Below are 24,175 nucleotides of genomic sequence, written 5' to 3'. Positions count from 1 at the left end.
TTTTTCTTCCATCAATCTATATTGTGTTTAGAGTTCTGCAAAGCCTCCTTAAAACGTGCTTGCATATAGTTTAAATTGTTGCTCATCATTTCTTCCCGAGACACACAGACGCTGTCTGGATCACAAGAGTAAACACATTGGATATGTTCTAAATACAGGAGTTCTTAACCATTACTTCTAAAAATTCCAGAATAACCTAAGATGCTCCTGGATTCCTAAGTCAGTATAAGATTATAAATGTTTGCACTTTTAAACTTCTAAATTATGGAGAAATTGGTTACACAGCAACTAATCACATACATTATAAATTGCATTTTAGGTGATCAATAATAATGTGTTTATTTTGCCTAAAATGTTTCTTGAAGGTATGCTTTTGAAAAATAGTAGCTACAGAAGTCAGTAAGAATTCAACAGGAAGTTTCTTGTTTTAACAGCTTGGCATAAGAAACAGGGTTTGCTAAAGCCACTCATCACTGGCTAACTTAGAATAGATTTGAAGCCATTCTGTAAAATAGCTTGGGGCCCACCACAAAGCAGTGGGTCAAAAGGAGTAGTGATCACAGGATGGAGCAGAATCAATGGACATGATTTTCTCCAGCTAGATAATGCCCTAGGAATTGTTTCTGCAACTCTTCCAAAGAGATTCCGGAGACCTAACTTCTTTCTGCTAGCTTAGGAGGTGAAAAGATCCAGGACCAACCCTGAAAACACTCACTATTTGAAAAACTGTTCAATGACTGAGTCGAATCTATATAGTGAGAGAGAATGGGAAGAAATCTTTTGAACAGGAATTAGAAATAGAGAGATGACAAGAAGCTCATTTTTTAAAAAAAGTTAATATGTTTCACTGGAGTTGGAAGATAAGTAGAAAAATGTGAAAAATGGACATGAAAAGGGAAAGAGATTAAAATGCTGAGGACATTAAATTTTAGGTACAGAATTAGCCTTTATGTATATATAATTATAGAGGCATCAATGTGTTTTAACAAAGCAATAATATGATCAAAGAACCAGATTAGCAAATTAACCTGCCATAAGTATATAAAATGGATAGAAAAGTACTCAGAATGGAGACAGAAGGATAGCTGAGAAGGTGAGGCAGCAGTACAAGCCTCTTAAGTGGTAAGTATGTGAACTGAGAAGAAGCTAGAAATAGCTGTTTTGTTCTCATTTCTTAAATTTCACAGCAATAGAATTTCAGATGAGGAAATAACTCTAGAATTCTAGAAACCAAAAACATAGAGATTAAATGACACACTAAAGATGATGACCAGCAATTTAGAAGTTGAGAAATTGAATTAACTTCCAAGGGAAAAGGATGAAGGCAGGAACCTGTATTGATTCATTTGCCTCTCCTACCTCCCACATAATAAACTATTTAGCACTTAAGCCAGTAGAAACGTGACCATCATTTCTCACATTTTCCCCAAAAATGACTTCTACACCTCAGAAGTTTGGACAGTAATTTTACAATACATGGTGAAAATGCATTATCTAATCCATCTTTTCAAATTCTAGTCAAATAGGCCACATGTTCTCTAATTCATATGAGAAATGGAAAGCTACCTCATGAGATGGCAATAGAAAAAATAAATAAATGAATGTAAAAGAACTAGGAAAGCAAAACCTAGCTCTCTCTCTCTCTCTCTCTCTCTCTCTCTCTCTCTATATATATATATATATATATATATGCAACATATGATTTACAGGGTTGAATCTGAATACTATATGGCAAAGTGAAACCTCTATAAAATCAGTGAATCTGCTGGTTAGAAAGAGCATTTCAGATGGAATATAATTTCTCTTCAAGAAAAGCCTGAGGGGAAATAATTGAGTTTACCTTGTTGATATAGGTGTGCATCTATGTATAATTACTGATTTTAAAAAGATATTTCTGAATCGAATCTTAATAGAGCAGTAAGATAAATAATGTATAACGGAGAGAAGCAGAGAAAGATGAGAACACTTGACACGTCACCAATATTGGTGTTATTTTGGGACATGTAATATTTACTATAAATACACTGTTTCTAGTCTATACTAAAACCAGTGATCAAAAGGCATATTTTTAAATCAAAATCAATTAAGAGCTTGATTTCAAAATAAGGCTTCCGTCCCAGCAAAGTACAAAGAAGCAACACTTAAGGCAAAAATGTGCAACAATTCACTCATCAAATTTGCAATGCTCTTTTATGCTCCCAAGATGAAAGGATTTCAAAAAACACTCTTCACTCACCCCCTCCTCCACCCTCAATGACATTTCCTCTGGTCAGAACCAATGCACACGTTAACATTTGTGGTAGTGAATGCATCCACATTTATAGTGACTTTCTTCTGTCAGAGAGGCATTAAGTAATTTCCAAATGACATCACTAAACTGCTATATGAGGGGTTTTCTCTAGAAGTGACAACATTGGTAAAATTTCTAGATATACCTTATAAAATATAAAAACTTGAGCTAAATTTTTCTTACTGCTTCTAAGAAATTATTTAAGTCATTATCAGTTAAATAATCCTCAACAAATCGTAACTTAAACATGTCTTGTGTAACACTTCACAGTTTGTAAGTTATTTCTTTATATTATTTATCTTAAAAATCTATTATTTGTTAACTGTCCATACAAATATTATACAAATAAGAAAGTTAAAACTGTAAGGAAGAGAGATGAAGAAATACCAAGACAGAAAAATACCAAGAAATACCAGTCACTTGGGGACAAAATGTTTGCTATAAATCATCTAAGCTAACTGGATCTCAGCTAGCTTATTCATTCATCCAACAAATATTTATTGAGGTAGTTACTAAAAAACCAGCTTATTTATTTTTGTATCCACGGAGCCTAACATAGGCCTGGGTCATATTAGGTGCTAAATAAATATTTCTGGAGAGGCTTCGAGCATGTACTGAAGTAAATGATGGAAAGTCACATTCCTGTAGTATTATTATTTTTTTTTTTTTGAGACGGAGTGTCGCTCTGTTGCCAGGCTGGAGTGCAGTGGCGCAATTTCGGCTCACTGCAACCTCCACCTTCTGGGTTCCAATGATTCTCCTGCCCCAGCCTCCCAAGTAGCTGGGACTACAGGCATGCGCCACCACACCCAGCTAATTTTTGTATTTTTAGTAGAGATGGGGTTTCACCATGTTGGCCAAGATGGTCTCCATCTCTTGACCTTGTGATCTGCCAGCCTCGGCCTCCCAAAGTGCTGGCATTACGGGCGTGAGCCACTGAGCCCAGCTATTTTTCTTATTAATCATCACCATTATTATAAATCATGTTCTCTGCCATCAGAAAGTTTATTTCTGTTTGTAAATAATGGACAGATATAAAATAACTAGAGAATAATTCGTGATAAAAGTGAACTACAATGAATAAGGCAATTATTAACAAAAAATAAACATTCATCCAACTAAAATTTCACCATAGACTTTCTTTAAACCACCAATCACCATAATCAATTCTTAGCTGAAGATTTCTGAAAACTTCCTTTAAGATTTGAAGCTTCTCAATAATATGGCTGCTTATATCAAGTTCTATACTTTTTCTGTATTGTAATCAGGAAGCTGGAGGACTTTCTCAGAGTTATATAGAAATTAAAATGTCTGTCACTCTACTTGACTGTTAAATAATTGAAGCTCTACACTCATCCTAAGCCACAGTATTTTCAATGTATAATTCATTAAATCTATTAAATTCTTTCAGAAAATATTTATTGAGCACTCATAATCTAGGTCCTATACTAATTAATTGCTCTTCACTTCATGTCTTATCTTCTCACCCCTTCATAAAACCTTAAAAATTTAAATAGTAATATTATACGACTTTGAGGTTAACAGTGGTAGCGTTAATATTAATACGACAAAAAAATCCATCTATCAAAACTGGGCCACCTGACGCAAAAAACATTTTATTCCAAGTTGTTATGTTTTTAAGAGTACAGCTAATCAAAAATTTTTAAAATCCAACATTTTTATTCTGAAAAATTGGATGACAAACCATGTCAAATATTCAAATCTTCATTAAAATTATATGCCAATCAGATTTTTTAAATTATCTAATTGAAATAGCATTATATATTTCAGCAATGATGGAGCATCTCTCAATGAATGCAATCAACTTTCTAATTTATTGGCTCACTCTATCAAATAAGGATGAAAATAAGACTTTTAAATCTGATCAGTACATAGTATACTTCACTGACTTTGAAGGCTTATACAGATTTTCCTTGAAGTTTAATGGATAACGAATAAGTCTAACTTTTACAGATAAAAACGTATCATCGATAGCATAGCACCAATTAGGTTAATTTTTAAGTCTGTTATATTCACAAACCTAAATCATACAGCAATAATCTAGAATTTATAAATCTTATTTTTCCTTTTAAATTTCAATCATGAAAGAAGTTGAACAATTTATTTGGGCAAACCAAAATGGACTAAAAGATAACTAAATAATTTGATAAAACAGCCTTTGAATATTCTCCAATATAAATATTAAGAACAGTTCTGCTTCTAACACCCACAGGCATTATCTTGTGTTCCTTTGCACTCTCTTTGTTCCTTTCTTCCCTCCCTTTCTTTCTTTCTTCTTTCCTTTCTTCCTTCCTTCTTGCCTTCCTGTCTGGTTTTCCTTTTTTCTTTTAATTTCTAACGCCTCTTTCTTTTATTATTCCATGTACCCATCATTTTGGGAAAGTGCTGGAGGTAAACTTAGGTAGTAAAAAGAAAACCACTAGCCTTGTGTTAATTTTTATTATACGCTTAAAACATGGAAAAAGGCCGGGCGTGGTGGCTCATGCCTGTAATCCCAGCACTTTGGGAAGCAGAGGCGGCTGGATTACCTGAGGTCAGAAATTCAAGACCAGCCTGGTCAACATGGTGAAACCCCATCTCTACTACATATACAAAAATTAGCTGGGCATGGTGGGGGCACCTGTAATCCCAGATATTCGGGAGGCTGAGGCAGGAGAATAGCTTGAACCTGGGAGGCGAAGGTTGCAGTGAGCTGAGATTGCGTCAGTGCACTCCAGCCTGGGCAACAAGAGCGAAACTTCATCTCAACAACAATGACAACAACAACAACAACATGGAGAGAAGTGACTTGTCTCCACATAAAAGACTTGTTGAGTCTCTAATGTCTAATCACGTCTTCTAGGTAATGGGACAAAGAAAATTCTATTTGACCAGATTTGAACTAAGACTGAGTCCCATTAGTTGATAAGGAGTGGGTAGGGCTGACAAAAAAACAGTATTTGAGAAGCCCAGGAGGACATGGTTTACGAGCAAGGGAGATTTTGAAGATATCAAGTCCATGAGAAAGAGTGTGTAGAGACATGAACTGAATCCAAAGAGAATGACCAGGCAAGACCAAGATCGGAGATTCAGAAAGAAGGCCTTCACAGTGCGGCTATCAGAAATCCATGGCTCGTAAAGGAGATATGGAGGGTATTATGCTAGAATGGATGCCGAGAAAGTCAATTCTTTATTTATGAAAGGACCCTAAGACCACATTTGGCCAGAATTGGAAAGAAATACCTATTCTTCTAGTCTAAAACTCTTTGACCATAAAATAAACAACAGTGGTTTGAGTAATTCAATAACATAGCTCCTTGTGATTTGAGAGTGATCATTGTAGAACCTTTTCTCAGAGTAAAAGTGTAACTGGTTATAGATCAATAAGTAATTTATTTTAGAAGGAAAAGGCTCTTGTTTTCATTTTCATTTATTTATTTTTTGAAGTAGCAAACGTCTTAAATCAGAACTGAGCAAATACATTTTGAAAGTTGAGATTAAACAGCAAGATTCCTTACTGTACTTGTAAAATTTATCTTAACTGATCATTTATTTATGATGCCATAAAAATCCAGATGATTTTTGATAGATGAATTTTGATTGTTAGAAATTTGCTAAAAGTCACCTGAAATTACTTTTCCAGGGATCCCCTCTTGACAACGACATTTTAAATTGAAATTTTACTATGGTTCAATAATGGCTGTGCTGAGGGGTTTTGTTGTGTTTTTCAAGCTTACCAATGAATTCAGCCCTTGTGGTCAGTGTAAACTCCTACACAGCTTATTGGAAATTCCAGAATTCTAAAGCAAAATCAAGATTAAGAAAATCGTTTAATAAAAACAGAGAATGAAAAACTTATAAAAGTTTGTGCTAATGTATTTTGGTGTTTCATGTTTTTCTTAATTATTTTAGAACTGGTACCCAATGGCCACTTTCTAACAGGAAAGAACATGATGACCTAATCAAATGTCCTTTGGAGCGTGAGTAGTGAGAGAAGGAGAACTTATAGGGATAGACAAAACAAAATAGAACAAACTTCCATGGTCGCTTAATGCATGGGAAATAAACTGAACCTCAAGGATAAAAAGGAGGATGGGGAGACTTACATGCTTCTTCTGAAATCTTCCAAAAGATAGACTTTAGACCAAGAACTATGATAATAAGAACCTTTTAGAAAAGTTTTTGAATATGTGACCCACTATGATTTTTTGGATATATCAATAAAATATTAATATCTCTTAACAATAAAAGACACTGTGCTTCTTTACAAATAACGCAAGAAAATGAAAATTTAAAGAGTTGCAACCATATTCATTAATAATTTTTAAAATGCAGAGACATAAGAGTGTCCCTGAACCCTAAAGTTAATTATGGCAACTTTCAAAGGAAAATGAGGCTTTTCATTCTTGACTATTCTTTGCTATCTATTATATGCTGAGTAAATTACTGTGGGAGGCTTACAACTTTAGAGAAAAGAGAATGGGCCCAGTATGTAAGTCGTAATTGTGAATTAAAATGTATTTTCCTGACACTTTCGTATCAAAATGAGTACAAAATGGCACAGAAACAATCTTTTTTGCTATCTTGCTTCACATCCCCAAATATCCTTAAAGTATCCTTTCCTTCCTTTTATTGCATGTAGCTTCAGATAAGTACTTTCTCTCGTGAGCAAAGAAACAAAGACAGAATCCAGATCTTTGGATGTCACCAGTAATACAACCTCCTGCTTCCAGCCACATGGTATGGTATCTACTAGGCAATAACTTATTTTATTCATATGGCAAGTCTGCCTAAAGACACTAAAATCCCCGGAGTGCGATGCTCCCCTTCCTGTGTCCATGTGTTCTCATTGTTCAATTCCCACCTCCAAGAATTTTTTAAAAACTATTTTGAACACAGAATTAAGAGGAATTCACACTCCAAAAAAAAAGTTTGCATTCTAAAGAAAGTGATTAACAACAGCAATAGGTATATGGTCTTATTTCCTCTACATTGTGTTCATATTTCCTAAAACAAAGTACTGGTTTCTGGGGGAAGGAAGCATCCAACAGGCAAAATTATAAATTCTTTACAAAAAGTTAACAGTAAAAAGTAAAAGCTGAATCTTATTCAAAAAGTACTTACTATATGCAGTTCTAGGTAGTCACCCAAGCCTGAAGAACTGTCCACTCGCACCAATACAGCTTCTTTCTGAACAGTGCTAAACCCTATGGCCAGTCTGTCTGCTCGTGTACTGGGTCGGTCATTAGGAGGCCACTTATATGTGATTTGTCCACCACCTTTGCTAAAGATATACGTTGTCCCAGCTGGAAAACAAAAACCAAAACCAATTAGTCCAAATACATCAAGTCTGCACATTAGCAAGGCATGTTATATTGATATATCAGTAAAGTATCAACTCTACACACAAAACTATGGCAAAGTAAATTACAGATTTCAATCAAATGTGCTCAAGAAAGTGGACTGAGTTGTTTTAAAAGAAATGAAGAGGTAGCTCAGTTTTTAATACACTGATTAAATTTACCAGCAGGTGTTTCAGAACAAATAGTAGGTTACTGTATTTTCCATTGAGTTGGACAAGAATGGAATGTAATGAGGCATTATTTCTTCCTGCCAGTTTTTAAGAAATAGTTTAGTAGAAAACATTGACTGGATGCTTCCAAAAAGCAACATTGACATTGACTGGATGCTTCCAAAAAGCAACTTGGTATTGAAACAGGAGCTGCATGCAGATGTGACAGGGTCATACAGCACAGTGGAGAAAGTCACAACAAATGTGCTAGAAATCTAACTTTTATGGGAAAAGGATCTACATACATGTGACAGATAACTAATGGATGAATAGCTACAAGCCCCAGTAGCCATGTCAAGAAAATACAGGTAATATATCTCATCCCTAGAAGTCAGGTTTTATTTAACAAGCAACATCTAGTAGTTGTCAGACTATTCAGAATCATAAAAAGACCTGCATCCTCTGCCACCCCAAGGTGAATACAAGCCTTATAGCACTGAGAATAATGTCACGGACTCATTCTGTGAGTGTTCAAGTTTTACCTTATGGTGGCCTTGTCAGTAAATTATCCAGCTTAAATGAAAAGAGTTTTTTTCAAACAAATTTATTCAGCATTTGATATGGTTTGGCTCTGTGTCCCCACCCAAATCTCATCTGAAATTGTAAACCCCATAATCCCCATATGTTGAGGGTGGGGCCTGGTGGAAGGTGATGGGATCATGGAGCAGCTTTGCCCATGCTGTTCTCATGATAGTGAGTTCTAACAAGTTCTGATGGTTTTATAAGTGTTTGACATTTCCTCCTACATGCACTTCTGTCTCTCCTGCTGCCTTGTGAAGAAGATGCCTGCTTCCCCTTCTACCACGATTGTATAAGTTTCCTGAGGCCTCCTCAGCCATGCAGAACTGTGAGTCAATTAAACCTCTTTTCTTTATCAATTACCCAGTCTCAGGGAAGTTCTTTATAGCAGTGTGAAAATGGACTAATAGAGCATTTGATGCACTAAAGTCTTACCTCAGTGCATCATTCAATGGCCACCCATTTTGGTTCTATTATTTTGAGGGCCTGAATAGAACCAAAAAAGAAGAAAAAAGATCGGATTTTCCCTCTTTCTTCTCCTGACTGCTTAAAATGGGACATTGTTGTTTTCCTGCCTTTGCAGCTTCCTGTTCTCATGTCTTCAAACCTGGACTAAAATCTACACCATTGTTTCTCCAGTTGTCAGTCCCATAATCGATACCCCTGGCTTTTCTGGTTCTCTAACTTGCAGACAGCAGATCATATATGATTTGATCATACATACATACATGATCATACATAATAAGAGAGAATATTAAAACTTAGGCCACAAAACATCTTGTATTTATAGAAAAATAGCTTGTGCCAAGAGTAACATTTATGTGTAAAAGTTGTGTGTACAGCAGTATGTTTTCAAGATACCTATACATTGAATTGCTATGATTACCAAGTTTACCAGTTAAATGCAGTTGACCTACTATCACATTTGTGTACATTTAATTAAACAGCTGACAATATTGATTTTGTGGCCATTTTTGGAGGCAACTCTTCTTAGTTTTCTGTTACAGACATTTCCATAGGCCTTTGAGAAACTCCAAAGACCTCTGCAATATGCCTAGTGTACCTGATGCTTAAATAGGCCTTGGTATATAGACCTCTTCCAAGAAGCATGTTAGGAGAAAATTGAATGCAAAAGTGATAAACAAGAATACTGTTAAAATGCAAAGCTATAGAGGCTGTGCCCTCCTCTATTAATTTTCGTGGATACCAATGCATGAAAATAGTTTATCTCTTTCAAGAGAGAAAAGGTAAGCCATATTTCAAAGGCGCCAGTCAGTGCACAAAGAAAATTCAGAATATACAGAGTGTAGATCAGAAATTCCAGGGCTTTCCTGAGCCACTTATGTTCTATATCCTCAGAAGCTTGTTCATCATAATCTTTATAGGCAAACACTATTTTAGAAATATTTTTCTGCCTGGTAACTTTTGCAAATGATTAAGTATTAACTTTTCCAGTGAAGCTCATTGTTGATAAAAATAGGACAAGAACATAAAAAGTGGAGATGGCTTTAAAAGGAGGATGTAGTGGTTACCTCTGAGTGCTGATACTTAATAATTAATTTATTTTCCTTTTTTAAATTGGCTTTGTTCTCTAATGACTATATACATTATGTGAAATAAGAAAAATATTCAAAACTAGAGATGCTATTTAATGATATAAAACAACACATATCTAAGAATTCAGATGGTTTAAGAATTATAAGTGTGAGGTAAGCATTATAAAACAACGTTGCATAGTAATTTTTAACTTTAAACGTCACTTTCACAATTAAAACAAATCTTATCTACTTATGTATGGAACATAGAGCAGACATTACTTCCATGCTACATCTGAGGAAATTTAGTCACAAGGATTAACGTGCTATCTAAAGTTGCAAACTTGGTTAATTGGCAGAGTTGGTATAAAACCCATATCCTGACTCCTATTCCAGTATATATATATTTATGACAGAAATATTTCTGTTATCATAACCAGGCAGTCAAGAAAAAGTTAATTGGATGTCAGTCTGAATTTATCAAGGCCAACTGTTATCATATTCTAATGTCTTATATCCATAAAGTGACATTTGCTCTTCATTATCATATACTTTCTTCTCACCTCACGATACTTTTAAAAAGAGAAAAATAACATCTAAATGTAAAATGACAGAACATCTAATATATGTAGATTAACATTTAGTTGGGGTAGACTTCCCAAACCTATGGAACTGCGAAAGTTTCTAGCTCAATTACAGAACTTGTGGGTAGTAATTTGAAGGTTTATACTTTCAGTAAGATAAGTATCAAAATACAAATACCATTACTCAAGATTTGATTTCATCTCAGATTTTAAACTTTTTCAATGAATCTACAACTTGATGACTAGAATGAGATTAGCTAATCTGTCTTGTTTAGAATGACTTTACAGTTTTTTAGGTTTCATCAAAACAAAGCAAAAAAATTGCAACTACTCTTTGTCAAACGTTGTCATTATTTCTACTTTCCTTTTTTCCCACCAGCTATATCCAGAGAGCAGTCTTAGTTTTTCTTCTGTATGCACGGTAGTGCATTGTATTGTTCTAATCAGCACAATTTTTTAATAAGCGAGACAATTAGATATCCAGTCCTTCTTCAGCTCTCTTCTACATACTTCTATAAGTACTCTGGATTTTTTTTTTAAATTAACTTTGCATCAAACTTTACAAAATCTCCTATATTCTTAAAGCCCTCTTTTCATTGAGCTAGAAAATTACTCTCATAATCAAATACAGTGGGATGGCTTAAAGTTTCAAAATCTACCTCCTTTAACACACATCTTTCTGAACCAAGGACATGATGTACTTACCGAAGCAGAATAGCTTAGCGATTAAGAATGTAAACTCTAGACTCAGAGAGATCTGGGTTCAAATTCCAACTGTGTCATTTACTAGCTATGTGACCTTGGTAGCCATTTACTCTGTATTGGGATTCCTATTTGAAAAAAGATGGGGATACCAACACTATCTTATATAGCTCTATCAGAAATAAATGAGATATTACAAAGTAACGTTTAGTTCATTTCCTGGTATGTGATAAATGCCTAATAAATTTTAGAGAGAATAGGTGTCATGTGTGAGGGCAGTTGTGTGTGTTGTAAAAATATAAAATAATGAACACTGTAACATTGTTTTATTTTAATATGAAAGCCTTCAGAAAAGTTGGACGTATTTCAAATTGTGTCCAAATCAAGTGACTTTCAAAAATGACATTCCTACCTTGTAATTTTTATTAATCTTTTCAATATTTCGTAGCATGGATTAGGACTTTTATGTAAACTCATTATATCATTATTTATGTTCAGTAATAGTTGACAATGGAAGGAATATTAAATTGTATCACATGGGAGCTTTCATGAGAAAAAGAATATTAGCTCATCACCATAAAACATCCAGCATAGTAAGATTTAAAGCATAACGCAAAAAAAAAAAATCACTTGACCATTAAATAAAGACCAAACTTACAAAAAAAAACCCTGCCAGCTAGCTTTTTAAAAATTTTATCTTTACAGAAACATGTTTTATTTTACTATATAAGTGAGTTAAATATGCAGTGGCAGTATATCTTAATCACAGTTCCAATACAGAAAGGAACATAGAGGAATGTGTCACCTTTATTATTTATGCATGTTTCTATATGGCAAGCACTACCACATCAGTACCATGACTACTAATGGATTTACTGCAAATTAACCTTGACATCCATCAGATCGCTGAATGTATGAATGACTGAAATTTAAAATGGTTTTCAGCAATCTCCACATTTAAGCTGTGCAGCAAGCCTCTATTACTCAGTCTAAATTCATTAACAAAGCTGGCTCTATCAGACACAAATTTAGCAATGTCAACATACTTTACACTCCAATAAATGTTTGTAAAAAAATATACATGGGCTCCCATATCTCTTGTTTAAACTGCCTGTGATGTTATAATAAGGGAATATTTTTAGATCTTACTGAACATGCTATTTACATATACTGCTGTCTCCCCTCCTGTTCTTTCTTGCCAACTGTCCCTTGCCTAAGTGTGCCCACTTCAGCCTCACGTCAATTCTGCACAGGCTAACATATTCCCTTACATAGATTGAACCTTTCTGAAAAAGAAAACCAATCAGCATGTACAGGTCTGCTCAATTATTGGTTGCTCTGGATCCTTCTTACATGAACAATAATATAATTAACTTCGGAGTAGATTAGCTTCCAACTCATAACATAAGTATACGAATAAAAGGTTACTTTTTGAAAGCCTATGATTCTTCAAATGTCATCTTATAGCCAACACGAAACATTCAGGCAATTATGTTTCTATTAATAAATGTAACAGGAATATAACACTTCCTTCAGTGAAAGTTTACAGTAAAAGCCAGGTAGTCAGATGAATATTAAAAGTAAAGCATTTATAAGTAAGGGGAACCTTTATTCTTCCTACAACCTTTTCCAGATGCTGTTGTTAATTTGAAATTTTATGGAGAATTTCTACCTATATGGAGGAATTCTTTGGCTTAAGGTTCATAAAAAGCAAAAGCACGGAGAAGACTACATTTTATGCAAAAAGAGTTTTAGATCAGGGCAACATTTCTAAACTGATGAAACAGAATCTTAACAATCACTAAAACAATAACAAGTAAACATACTTTATTTTCTTTCTGAATTATTGTAACTTCTTTGTAGAATCATAAGGAATTATTTCATGAAGCTGAGCACTGTAGGTTCCTAATACCAAAAATTTCATATAGGCATATTAAAAATTCAGAAAAAGTGAACATTATCTTAGGAGAAATTAATGGAATCAAGTAATGAGTTTCTATCTATAATATGTAACCATCTCTAGATTTAAAAATTAATTACAATAATTACTAATATTGAGAAGTAAGATACAGCCCTCAATGTTACATATGCATGTAAGGGTGCAAAGACAAAGATGCTAGGAAAAGAAAAAGAAAATATGGACTACGTATCATAAATTAAGACTTCTGGTGGGAGGGGCAGACAACAGAATTGGCAAATGTGTTATAACTAGCTAAAGAGATTGGAGAATTAGACAGATTTTTACTCACATCTTTCAGAAAGAGAACGGATATGTTCTTTATAAATGAAAGAAGGCAAGAAACACGGCATGTCACAGAAATGGTTTAGACACAGGTCCCATAGTCTCAATCAGGTCGAAACAAAAAATGTCCAGAAGAATTTAGATAATTCCCAAATAATGAAAGGTTTATGGAAATAGTTAAGGATGATATTCAAGACAGCAACATAGGTCAACAGATACAAAGTTACAGTTAGATAGGAAGAATCAGTTCTGGTGTTCTGTTGCACAGTAGGGTGACTATGGTTAATATTATTACATTGTAAATTTCAAAATAGCTAGGAGAGAGGATTTGAATGTTCTAACAACAAAGAAATGATAAATAGGTGATGAATACGCTAAACATACTGATTTGATTTTTATACAACATATGTATGTATTAAAACATCACTATGTGTGTACAATTATAACATGTCAATAAAAACAAAACACAATAAATAAATTTCAAAAAAGAGAACAATGGAAAGTTTGTCATATATAGCAAATTGTATGTTCTGTTGAAACTCTAGACTAAAGCATTTTTTAATTATTAAATTTTTATTAAATAAAATTAAATTGCTAAATTTTAAAAAAATAGGTTGTTGACTACTTATTTAGTCAAATGCAAACTGAGCAAGACAGGGAGACTCAAACTTGTGAGCACACTATTTTCTTGCATTGGAATTTCATGAAAGTGATACTGTCTAGGATCACTGTCCACACACTATTCCACCAAACACAAATCATAAATTTAGTTCAAGTTAATCCAAAAGATTCTTGCAAATCAGACACTGTCATACCTCCAGTATCCATGAGGACTCATTAAGTATTAACAATTAATGTTTTCCAAATTTTTAAGGGGATCAGAGGAGGGTGAACCAGCTAGACTCCATGGTAGACATGGGAAGTTTGACAGGAGAAGAGTATTCCTCTTCAGTAAGCCAGCCCATATGAGATTAGGCTCTAGCACAGCCAAGATACCATTTAAAAAAAAATTTTATGTATTTACTCAACAAGAAATTTTAATCAAAATAAAACAATTGAGAAAATTAAATAACTAAAAGTTATTGTGATTCCAATGAGGTCAAGAATCATTTCTCTCAAATATAATTTCAATAGTAATTATGCACTTCAATAAAAAATGAATTTACCTCTACCTATTGGCCTAAAACTTTTCTCTAATAAAAATGTTTTTCTAATAAATGTTCTATATTTTCTATATTCTCTAATAAAAATGCTATTTCTTAGAAAGAATTATATATTCATAAATACATTTTATCACATTTTGATGTTTATAAAAAGAGTATGGCACATGAAAATAAAGTATTCATTCTCCTAAAAACAAGTGTACACCACTCTAATAAGTGAAATAATTATTTAAAATGTAAATAGATGCATGGCTGACCTATCTTGTCAATATCTTAGACATTTATTCAGAAACACCACCAATAGCAGCAAAGACTGCACACTGGACAATCAAATAGGCACCATTCATGTAGAATGAGATGTTAATGATGTTCATTGGTGTGGTATAAAACTATGACTCTACATAATCAATGATCAATGATTGATAGAGATTGTGCTGATTTGAATAAGTTATTCTCTTCTTTTTCCTGACGTTGTAAGGGCATTAACTAACTTAGAAAACATTTCGAAGCCTTCCTATCTCTTGGTTTGCTGATAAGTGCCAACTGTGTGAAAGGAGCTAAGAATGGATAGGATCTGTTCATTAAAGGTAAATATCAGGGCAAAATAGCTTGTGTGAGATGTCAGACAAATGGTGGTGTTCTGTTGCACAGTAGGGTTACTATGGTTAATATTATTGTATTGTAAATTTCAAAATGGCTAGAAGAGAGGATTTGAATTTTCTAACCATAAAGAAATGACAAATGTATGAGTATTTGTCAAATATTTGACAAATATATGGTATTCAACCATGTTATCATCTATTTTGGATTTTTAAACTGTTTTTTAAGAAGGTGATAATATTAAAAGCACCGATTAATGAAAACCTTAAAATTATCAGAAAAAAATGATAAGAAAAATCTATGTGTGTATATGTATTTTTTTTAGGTCGAAGTCATGTAAATAGTTGAATAGTTTGAAATAATGTTCAACTCAACGAACACTATTTTTAAAAATGTATGCAATAAGTGGGCCACTTAGTGGTATCTTTACAATATATTTTCTTTTAAAATCTACTTATTAGTTTCCTGGCAAATGTGTCATTTAGAAGTACCCCCTCCAGGAACAGTTGAGTTCAATAGTTTGAGCTGCCCCGTGAGACAAACTTGTTTTGAGATCAAATCCAAAGTCCTGGGAACTGCTTAAAAGGCTTTTGGTCCAGGTTACCTGGGTGAGTAGAAAAACAAGTAAGTAGTAGACCTTTTGCCAATCAGATTAGAAAAAATTACATAAAGACAGCAAAGTGATCTAGAGTTAAAAATAAAACAAAGCAAAGTAATCCCACAACCAATAATCCTAAGAACATCAAATGCTTACGTCTTCCCTTCTGAAACTAGGCTCCCTCCAGCAGTAGGTGAACTTTATTAAATAGTCTCTGGCAAGTAACTCAGTAATCAATTTGTATTAAAGCTATAGGCAGCAGGGATAGGAAGAAAAAGAATCTCATCATCAAGAACTTTAAGAAAAATCTTATTTTGAAGACCATAACTTAACTGTGTACGTTCCCAGTAAACTCTTAAAATTATTAGCTGGTCAGTAGAAGTTGTAATTGCCTAGCAATGTCCTTCAACTAACTTATTTCAAAGGTTAATTGTGAAAATGGCTTTCATTAGGATTCAAAAGTCAAGAATTTTCTTTACTATAATTATGGCCTAAAAAATGTCCAGGTTAAAAAAAAACTGACATAAACATAGACTTACTGCTGAAATACTCTTGGAGAAAAGTGAGTAAACTTTTCAATTTACAAATAACAAAACTGAGGCGCAGAGAAACCAAGTGTCTTCTCAATGTCAAACAGATGGGTGCCGGCTTGTACTTAATTCTATTCTTAGTGATTTTTTTTTTTCTATACAACAAAAAGCTAAGCTTGAATGACTAATTCTTATTTAGAAAAATAAATTATAATTCACAAATCAAGGTCTCATTTCAATCATTTTAGAGTTTTTCTAATGAAGCTTCCCTAGTCTGATTTGGGGAAAGTTTCTATAATGACACTTAACAGAAATGATTCACTCACATTCTGACATTTTTAGAGTCTATCCTGAATCTTTAAAAGGTGTGAGGTATCTGCAATGCTTTATTGTACACATGCTGTCCAAGCAGCCATCCCAGCCTTTGGCTTATTCTGAAACTTCTAAATTGTGGACCAAAGATGCAGAAGACAACTTTTCCTTATTATCACCATAGTCACTTTTATTCTACACCAGAAAGGCTTTATGACTTTTTGTCAGTGACACTTCTTTTTGTCCTTAGCAGTGGACTTAAATCCTTAATACAAAAGAGTAGGTATTTATTTTGAATTATTTGCATCACATAGTTAAATAGAAGGGACCATGCAAACAATAAAATTTGTAATAATTTTAGGCTAAAACCAGAACCTTAACTTTTGTTTATTTCCTAATCTTAGTTCTACTCATTTATCTTCTTTCTGCCTATCTGCTATACTTAAGTCATTCTTTACCTGACTAGGCCCTCATTAAAAACATTTACTAGTTATTTTGGACTGGAACAAAAGGGAATATTAGTTTTTGACTCAGAAATTATCTCAGACTAAGCTCTAACTTTATTACCTAGGCATTCACAAGTGCAATACACATTCTCCTCTCAAAGTCACTTTTACGTCTGCTGGTTTAGGCTTCTCTGCTGCACCTTGATTTCTTTTGTCATGCTTCCTACATTCATTCCAGCGAAGGTTAATTCTCTCCTTTCAACATCCACGAACTTATTTTTAATTTTCGAACTATCATAATATATGAGAATTGTCTTATTGAAATTTCCATTTTAAAAAGTATGCATCCTGAAGAAAGGGATCTTGCTTTAATTCTAGGTATCCTTATAAAAAATTATGTGCTTTTATTCACCTACTAATTATTAATAATGACCTAATACACTCCTCAAGCTAAGTCAGGATCACTGATTCAATGATGAATACCATAAGACTCCTGATTCTGAAACAAGTATAGCAAGGATTTATTTATGTGATCCATCCCATGCCTACATCCATCAGCAAGATGGAGTATCTGCAGCTATATAAGAAATCGGAATGATTTCACCTAATACAACAATCTCAGATAAGGACACAGATTACCTAAATTATCCTGATAAGAAAAACCATTGTCGACTTAGTTATACCTGGATAAGAAACAAGTATTATGAAGAGTCATGGGATTCCTCAACCTGGTAATGGTGATCACATGAAAAGGAGCACCAGATCTCACAGTTTGCTTGAATAACATAGCCCAAAATTCTGCATATTTTACAGGGAAAAGCTGGATATGCCTTGCTAGTCCTCAGGCTTTAATGATTTATTAATACTCAGAGAAATCTGGCAGACAGCACCTTAACCAGGTGATCAAAGCTATCATCACCAGTAATGAGACATATAAAATTCAGGTTCTCCAAATATGGCACACTGAGAAGGACACTGCAACATTCTGTGCTAGTTTTGGCAAAAATTCACAGTCTCAGTTTTAGTTTTCCAAAAATGCATAGTCTCAATCTAATCATAAGAAAACATCTAACAAGCCCAAACTGAAGGACATTCTAGAAAATAACTGGCAGCACTCATCAAGAATTGAGGGCAGGAAACAGAGAAAGACTGAGGAACTGTCCTACATTAGAGAAAGCTAAGAAGATATGACAACTTGATGAAATGCAAGATCCTGGCTTTGATAGTGGACCACAGAAAAAGGCACTAGTGGGACAACTGGCAAGGTTTGATTAAGGTCTGACTCTTACTTAATAATACTACATTTATGTTAATTTCTTGGTTTTAATCATTGTATTCTGGATATATGAGATGTTAACATTTGTGGGAGCTAACTGAAGACACAAGAAGACTCTTAATTTTTTATAACTTTTTTGTAAATCTAAAATTTCAAAATAACTTTTAAAGACTAAATATATTAGTCATGAAGAGCAATTTAGAATCTCTCTCTCTTTTCTTTTATTGAGACAGAGTCTCATTCTGTCACTTAGGCTGGAGTTCAGTGGCTCAAACATAGCTGATTTGCAGCCTCAAACACCTGGGCTCAAGCAATCCTCCCATCTCAGCCTCCTGAGTAGCTGGGGCTTCAGGCACATGGCCACCATGCTTGGCGAATTTTTTAATATTTTCTTAGAGATAAGATCTCACTATGTTTCCCAGGTTGGTTTCAAACTTCTGGCCTCCATAGATCCTTCTGCCTTGGCCTCCTGAAGTGTTGGGATTGTGAGTGTGAGCTATAGTGCACAATTTAGAATCTTGAATAAGATTCTTGGCCATGGGAATTCATGCAAGAGATGTAGCTTGAGAAACACCTAGCTGTTGAAATGACCTAGAGTTTGAGATTTTGTTTGGCTATAAAAACAGGAGCGCATTTAGAGGTGGGGAGAAGACATTTAACTTTTGTTCTACCTAATAAATTTGCTTAATGCAGAGCTCTTTGTAAATAAATCACTATTAAGTCTTTAAACTGAACACATTCTAAAAATTCAAGTTAAAATAGAAATTGCCTAAGTAGAGTAGTCAAATCTGGGATCAGTTCACCCAAAAAGACAGGTAACTTATTCATTCGTTTAATTCTTTTATCAGAATACGTCATTGTAAATATCATTGAAATTCTTATGAAATGTTTTCCAGTCTTAAAACCATGTAGATACATAGTCTTAAGTCAGAATACATTTTTCCTGTCTTGTAATTAGAACTTCTTCACATTAGTGTGAGCTAATTCCTTCCATAAGTTTGGAATCTAAGAGGCAAACTAGTGTAAACAAATACTTGTATGTGTAGAAATTGGCATACTTTTTGGGCTGGGTATGGTGGCTCACACCTGTAATCCCAGCACTTTTGGAGGCCAAGGCAGAAGGATTCCTTGAGGCCAGGAGTTTGAGACTAGCCTGGGCAACACAGCAAGACCCTGTCTCTACAAACATTTTTTTTTTTTTTAATTAGCTGGGTGTGGTGGCACACATCTGTAGTCCTAGCTACTTGGGAGGCTGAGGTTGGAGGATCACTTGAGCCCAGGAGTTTAAGACTGCAGTGAGTTGTGATCACATCACTGCATTCCACCCTGGGCAACAAAGTGAGACTCTTTCTTAAAAAAAAAAAAAAAAAAGAATGAAATATTGTGGTTATGATGAAAAAGATGATTCAAAAGGCAGGGGATGATGGTAATTATGGAGGAAGGACTCATATCTCTTCTAATAAAACAAGACAAAAAATCCTATGATAGATCATTTTTAGAAGTTTCTTGAAAGTTTAAAAGCCAGATAGCTTAGAGAGGTGGCAGGGAAAAACTCTAACTCAAATTAATGAGTGGGGCATTTTGACACAAACAAACAAATCAACAAAAAACAATGCGGAGACAACAGCAGAAATATATTGCTGGAGACAGAATACAAAGGCAATAAAATAGTATAATTTAAGAATAAAAACATCTGTATACTCAATAAATACTAATTAAGCATTTACTATGTATAGAGCATCATGCTAGATCCTGGTGATAATAAAAAGGTGTGACATAGCTCTGAAATCCAGCTTTTTCCCAACTATCATGACCCATCCAAACACATGTCATTTCTTTCCTTTTTTTTTTTTTTTCTTTTTTTTTGAGATGGCGTCACACTCTGTTGTCAAGGCTGGAGTGCAATGGTGTGATCTCGGCTCACTGTAAACTCTGCCTCCCGGGTTCAAGCAATTCTCCTGCCTCAGCCTCCCAAGTAGCTGGGATCACAGATGCACACCACTATGGCTGTCAAATTTTTATATTTTTAGTAGAGATGGGGTTTCTCCATGTTGGCCAGGCTTGTCTCAAACTCCTGATCTCAGGTGATCCACCCATCTTGGCCTCCTGAAGTGTTGGGATTAGAGGCGTGAGCCACCATGCCTGGCCCAGATTTCATTTTTGAATTTCTCTTTCATATTTCCATTCTTAATACTATGGGCACCAAATTAAAAATAAATAAATAAATATATATATATATATATAAATACGTTTTCTAATAAATACTTTACTGACTGACTTGCTTTATTGACCTGCTACCTTCTTGCCTCTTAATTTAAATCTATTTTACAAATTAACATCAGTTTATTTTTTGAAATAGTATTGCTAATTGCTTCTCTATTCAAAGACCTTCAGTGATTAATTGACTGTCTCCCAAATTAAGAATTTATGGTAACTTGGACTACCTTATATACAAAACAACCCTGTACTTCAAGCAAACTGGAGAATTCACCTGTCTCCCAAATACTCCCAAATTATTTTCATAGAAGATAAAATTTTACATGGTTCTGAAAAGATAAGAGCAAATTTTGTTGGCAGGATTTTGATGAGGAAAGGCAAAAAGGCACAAAATAGTTTTCAGGAGTAGGGTGTAGATCCACTTATATAAATGGAAAGTCACTTTTTAATATTTTTTTTTAGTGGAAGCTGATGCATTTTTAAATACCACTATGTCTTATCTCTTTGTCTCTTGAATTAAATCTCCAGATAAATACAGAGCACAAATCACATAGTAGAAATTAGGACTACTCAAGGTCAGTATTAAAAAGAGATTAGATAAGTTCTAGTATCTTAGTTTATTAAAAATTCTATGAAATGCAAATTTCCTTTAACAAGGAGTCACATAAATTCACAAGTGTAGAAAAATGTAATATTAATGTCATAAGAAAGACTGCATTTAATAAGTGTCTTGGTGATATTTTGCTATTTATCATAAATTGTGTCATTCTATCTTTATCAGAAATAAAACCATTTCTCATTTTTTTTAAATTTAAATTTAAGTTCCAGGATACATGTGCAGTACATGCAGGTTTGTTACATAGGTAAATGTGTGCCAGGGTGGTTTGCTGCACCTATTAGCCCATCACCTAGATATTGAGTCCCACAGGTGTCAGCATTTATCCTAATGCTCTCTCTCCCTCTGGCTCCCTGACAGGCACCACTGTGGTGAGCTCCCCTTCCTGTGTCCATGTGTTCTCACTGTTCAGCTCCCACTTATAAGTGAGAATGTGCAGTGTTTGGTTTTCTGTTCCTGCATTAGTTTGCTGAGGATAATGGCTTCCAGCTCCATCCATGTCCCTGTAAAGGACACGATCTCAGTCCTTTTTATGGCTACGTAGTATTCCACAGTGTAATGTACCACATTTTCTTTATCCGGTCTATCATCGATGGGCATTTGGGGTGGTTCCATGTCTTTGCTGTTGTGAATAGTGCTGCAATTAACATAAGTGTACATATATCTTTATAATAGAATGATTTATTGTTCTTTGGGTATATACCCAGTAGTTGGATTGCTGGGTCAAATGGTATTTCTGGTTCTATGTCTTTGAGGAATTGCCACACTGGTTGAACTAATTTACATTCCCACCGACAGTGTAAAAGCATTCCTCTTTCTCCACAGCCTGGCCAGCATCTGCTGTTTCTTGACTCTTTAATAATCACCATTCTGACTGCCGTGAGATAGTATATGATTGTGGTTTTGATTCACATTTCTCTAATGATCAGTGATGTTGAACTTTTTTTCACATGTTTGTTGGCCGCATAAATGTTTTCTTTTGACAAATGTCTGTTCATGTCCTTTGTCCAGTTTTTAATGTTTCTTGTTTGTTTGTTTTTGTAAATTTGTCCAGGCTCCTTGTAGATTCTGGATATTAGACCTTTCTCAGATGGATAGATTGCAAAAGTTTTCTCCTATTCTGCAGGTTGTCTGTTCACTCTGATGATAGTTTCTTTTACTGTGCAGAAGCTCTTTAGTTTAATTAGATCCCATTTGTCAATGTTTGCTATTGTTGCCACTTCTTTTTATGTTTTTGTCATGAAATCTACCTATGCCTATGTCCTGAATGGTATTGCTCAGATTTTCTTCTAGGGTTTTTCTAGATTTGGGGTTTACATTTTAGTCTTTTTTTTTAACTTTTTAAAAATTTTATATTTTAAATACATTTTGTTTTTGTTTTTTGTTTTTTTTTTTTTTGAGACAGAGTCTCCCTCTATCGCCCAGGCTGGAGTGCAGTTGCGTGATCTTGGCTCACTGCAACCTCCGTCTCCTGGGTTCAAGTGATTCTCCTGCCTCAGCCTCCCAAGAAACTGGGAATATAGGCATGTGCCACCACACTCAGCTGCTTTTTGTATTTTTAGTAGAGACAGAGTTTTGCCATGTTAGCCAGGCTGGTCTCAAACTCCTGACCTCAGGTGATCCACCCACCTCTACCTCCCAAAGTGCTGAGATTACAGGTGTGAGCCACTGCATCCAGCCCTTTTATATCTTTAATCCATCTTGAGTTAATTTTTGTATAAGGTGTAAGGAAGGGGTCCAGTTTTGATTTTCTGTATATGGCCAGCCAGTTTTCCCAACACCATTTATTAATTAGGGAATCCTTTCCCCATTGCTTCTTTTTGTCAGGTTTGTCAAAGATCAGATGGTTGTAGATGTGCGGTCTTATTTCTGAGATCTCTATACTGTTCCATTAGTCTATGTGTCTGTGTGTACCATGCTGTTTGGTTACTGTAGCCTTGTAGTATAGTTTAAAGTCAGGTAACGTGATGCCTCCAGCTTTATTCTTTTTGTTTAGGATTGTCTTAGCTATACAGATTCTTTTTTGGTTCCATATGAATTTTAAAATAGTTCTTTCTAATTCTGTAAAGAATGTCAATGGTAGTTTAATGGGAATAGTATTTAATTTATAAATTGCTTTGGGCAGTATGGCCATTTTCATGATATTGATTCTTCCTATCCATGAGCATGGAATGCTTTTTCATTTGTTTGTGTCCTTTCTTGTTTCCTTGAGCAATGGTTTGTAGTTCCCCTTGAAGAGGTCCTTCACTTCCCTTGTTAGCTGTATTCCTAGGTATTTTATTGTTTTTGTAGTAATTGTGAATGGGAGTTCATTCATGATTTGGCTCTCTCCTTGTTTGTTGGTGGTGTATAGGAATGTTTGTGATTTCTGCACATTGATTTTGTATCTTGAGACTTTGCTGAAGTTGTTTATCAGCTTAAGAAGATTTTGGGCTGAGACATGGGGGTTTTCTAAATATAGGATCATGTCGTCTGCAAACAGACAGTTTGAATTCCTTTCTTCCTATCTAAATATCCCTTATTTATTTCTCTTGCTTGATTGCACTGACCAGAAATTCCAATACAGTGTTGAATAGAAGTGGTGAGAGAAGGCATCTTTGTCCTGTGTCAGTTTTCAAGAAGAATGCTTCCAGCTTTTGCCCATTCTGTATAAGATTTGCTGTGCATTTATCATAAATGGCTCTTATGATTTTGAGATATGTTACATTAACACCTAGTTTATTGAGAGTTTTTAACATAAAGTGATGCTGAATTTTACCAAAAGCTTTTTCTGTGTCTATTGAGATAATCATATGGTTTCTGTCTTTAGTTCTGTTTATGTGATGAATTACATTTATTGATTTGTGTATGTTGATTTCACCTTGCATCCCAGGGATGAAGCCGACTTGATCCTGGTGGATAAGCTTCTTCATGTGCTGCTGGCTTTGGTTTGCCAGTATTTTATCGAGGATTTTTGCATCAATGTTCATCTGG

At 34.4% G+C, this 24,175-nt stretch overlaps 1 protein-coding gene across 25 annotated transcripts in view; it reads right to left on the bottom strand.

Annotated features, from left to right (window-relative positions):
• Positions 1 to 24,175, bottom strand: part of NRXN1 (neurexin 1) — a 1,136,968-nt gene that overhangs the window by 318,509 nt on the left and 794,284 nt on the right. For all 25 annotated transcript variants that reach the window (XM_055242605.2, XM_055242606.2, XM_055242608.2 and 22 more), the window contains one exon: positions 7,415 to 7,596. In XM_055242605.2, coding sequence (XP_055098580.1) covers positions 7,415 to 7,596 — 182 coding nt within the window. The remainder of the gene's footprint in view (positions 1 to 7,414; positions 7,597 to 24,175) is intronic.

Source organism: Symphalangus syndactylus, chromosome 14 (assembly GCF_028878055.3).
Source record: "Symphalangus syndactylus isolate Jambi chromosome 14, NHGRI_mSymSyn1-v2.1_pri, whole genome shotgun sequence".
In the NCBI taxonomy this organism is placed as follows: Eukaryota; Metazoa; Chordata; class Mammalia; order Primates; family Hylobatidae; genus Symphalangus; species Symphalangus syndactylus.
Note: the sequence above shows the minus strand (reverse complement) of the source record. Positions and strands in the feature narration are given on the sequence as shown.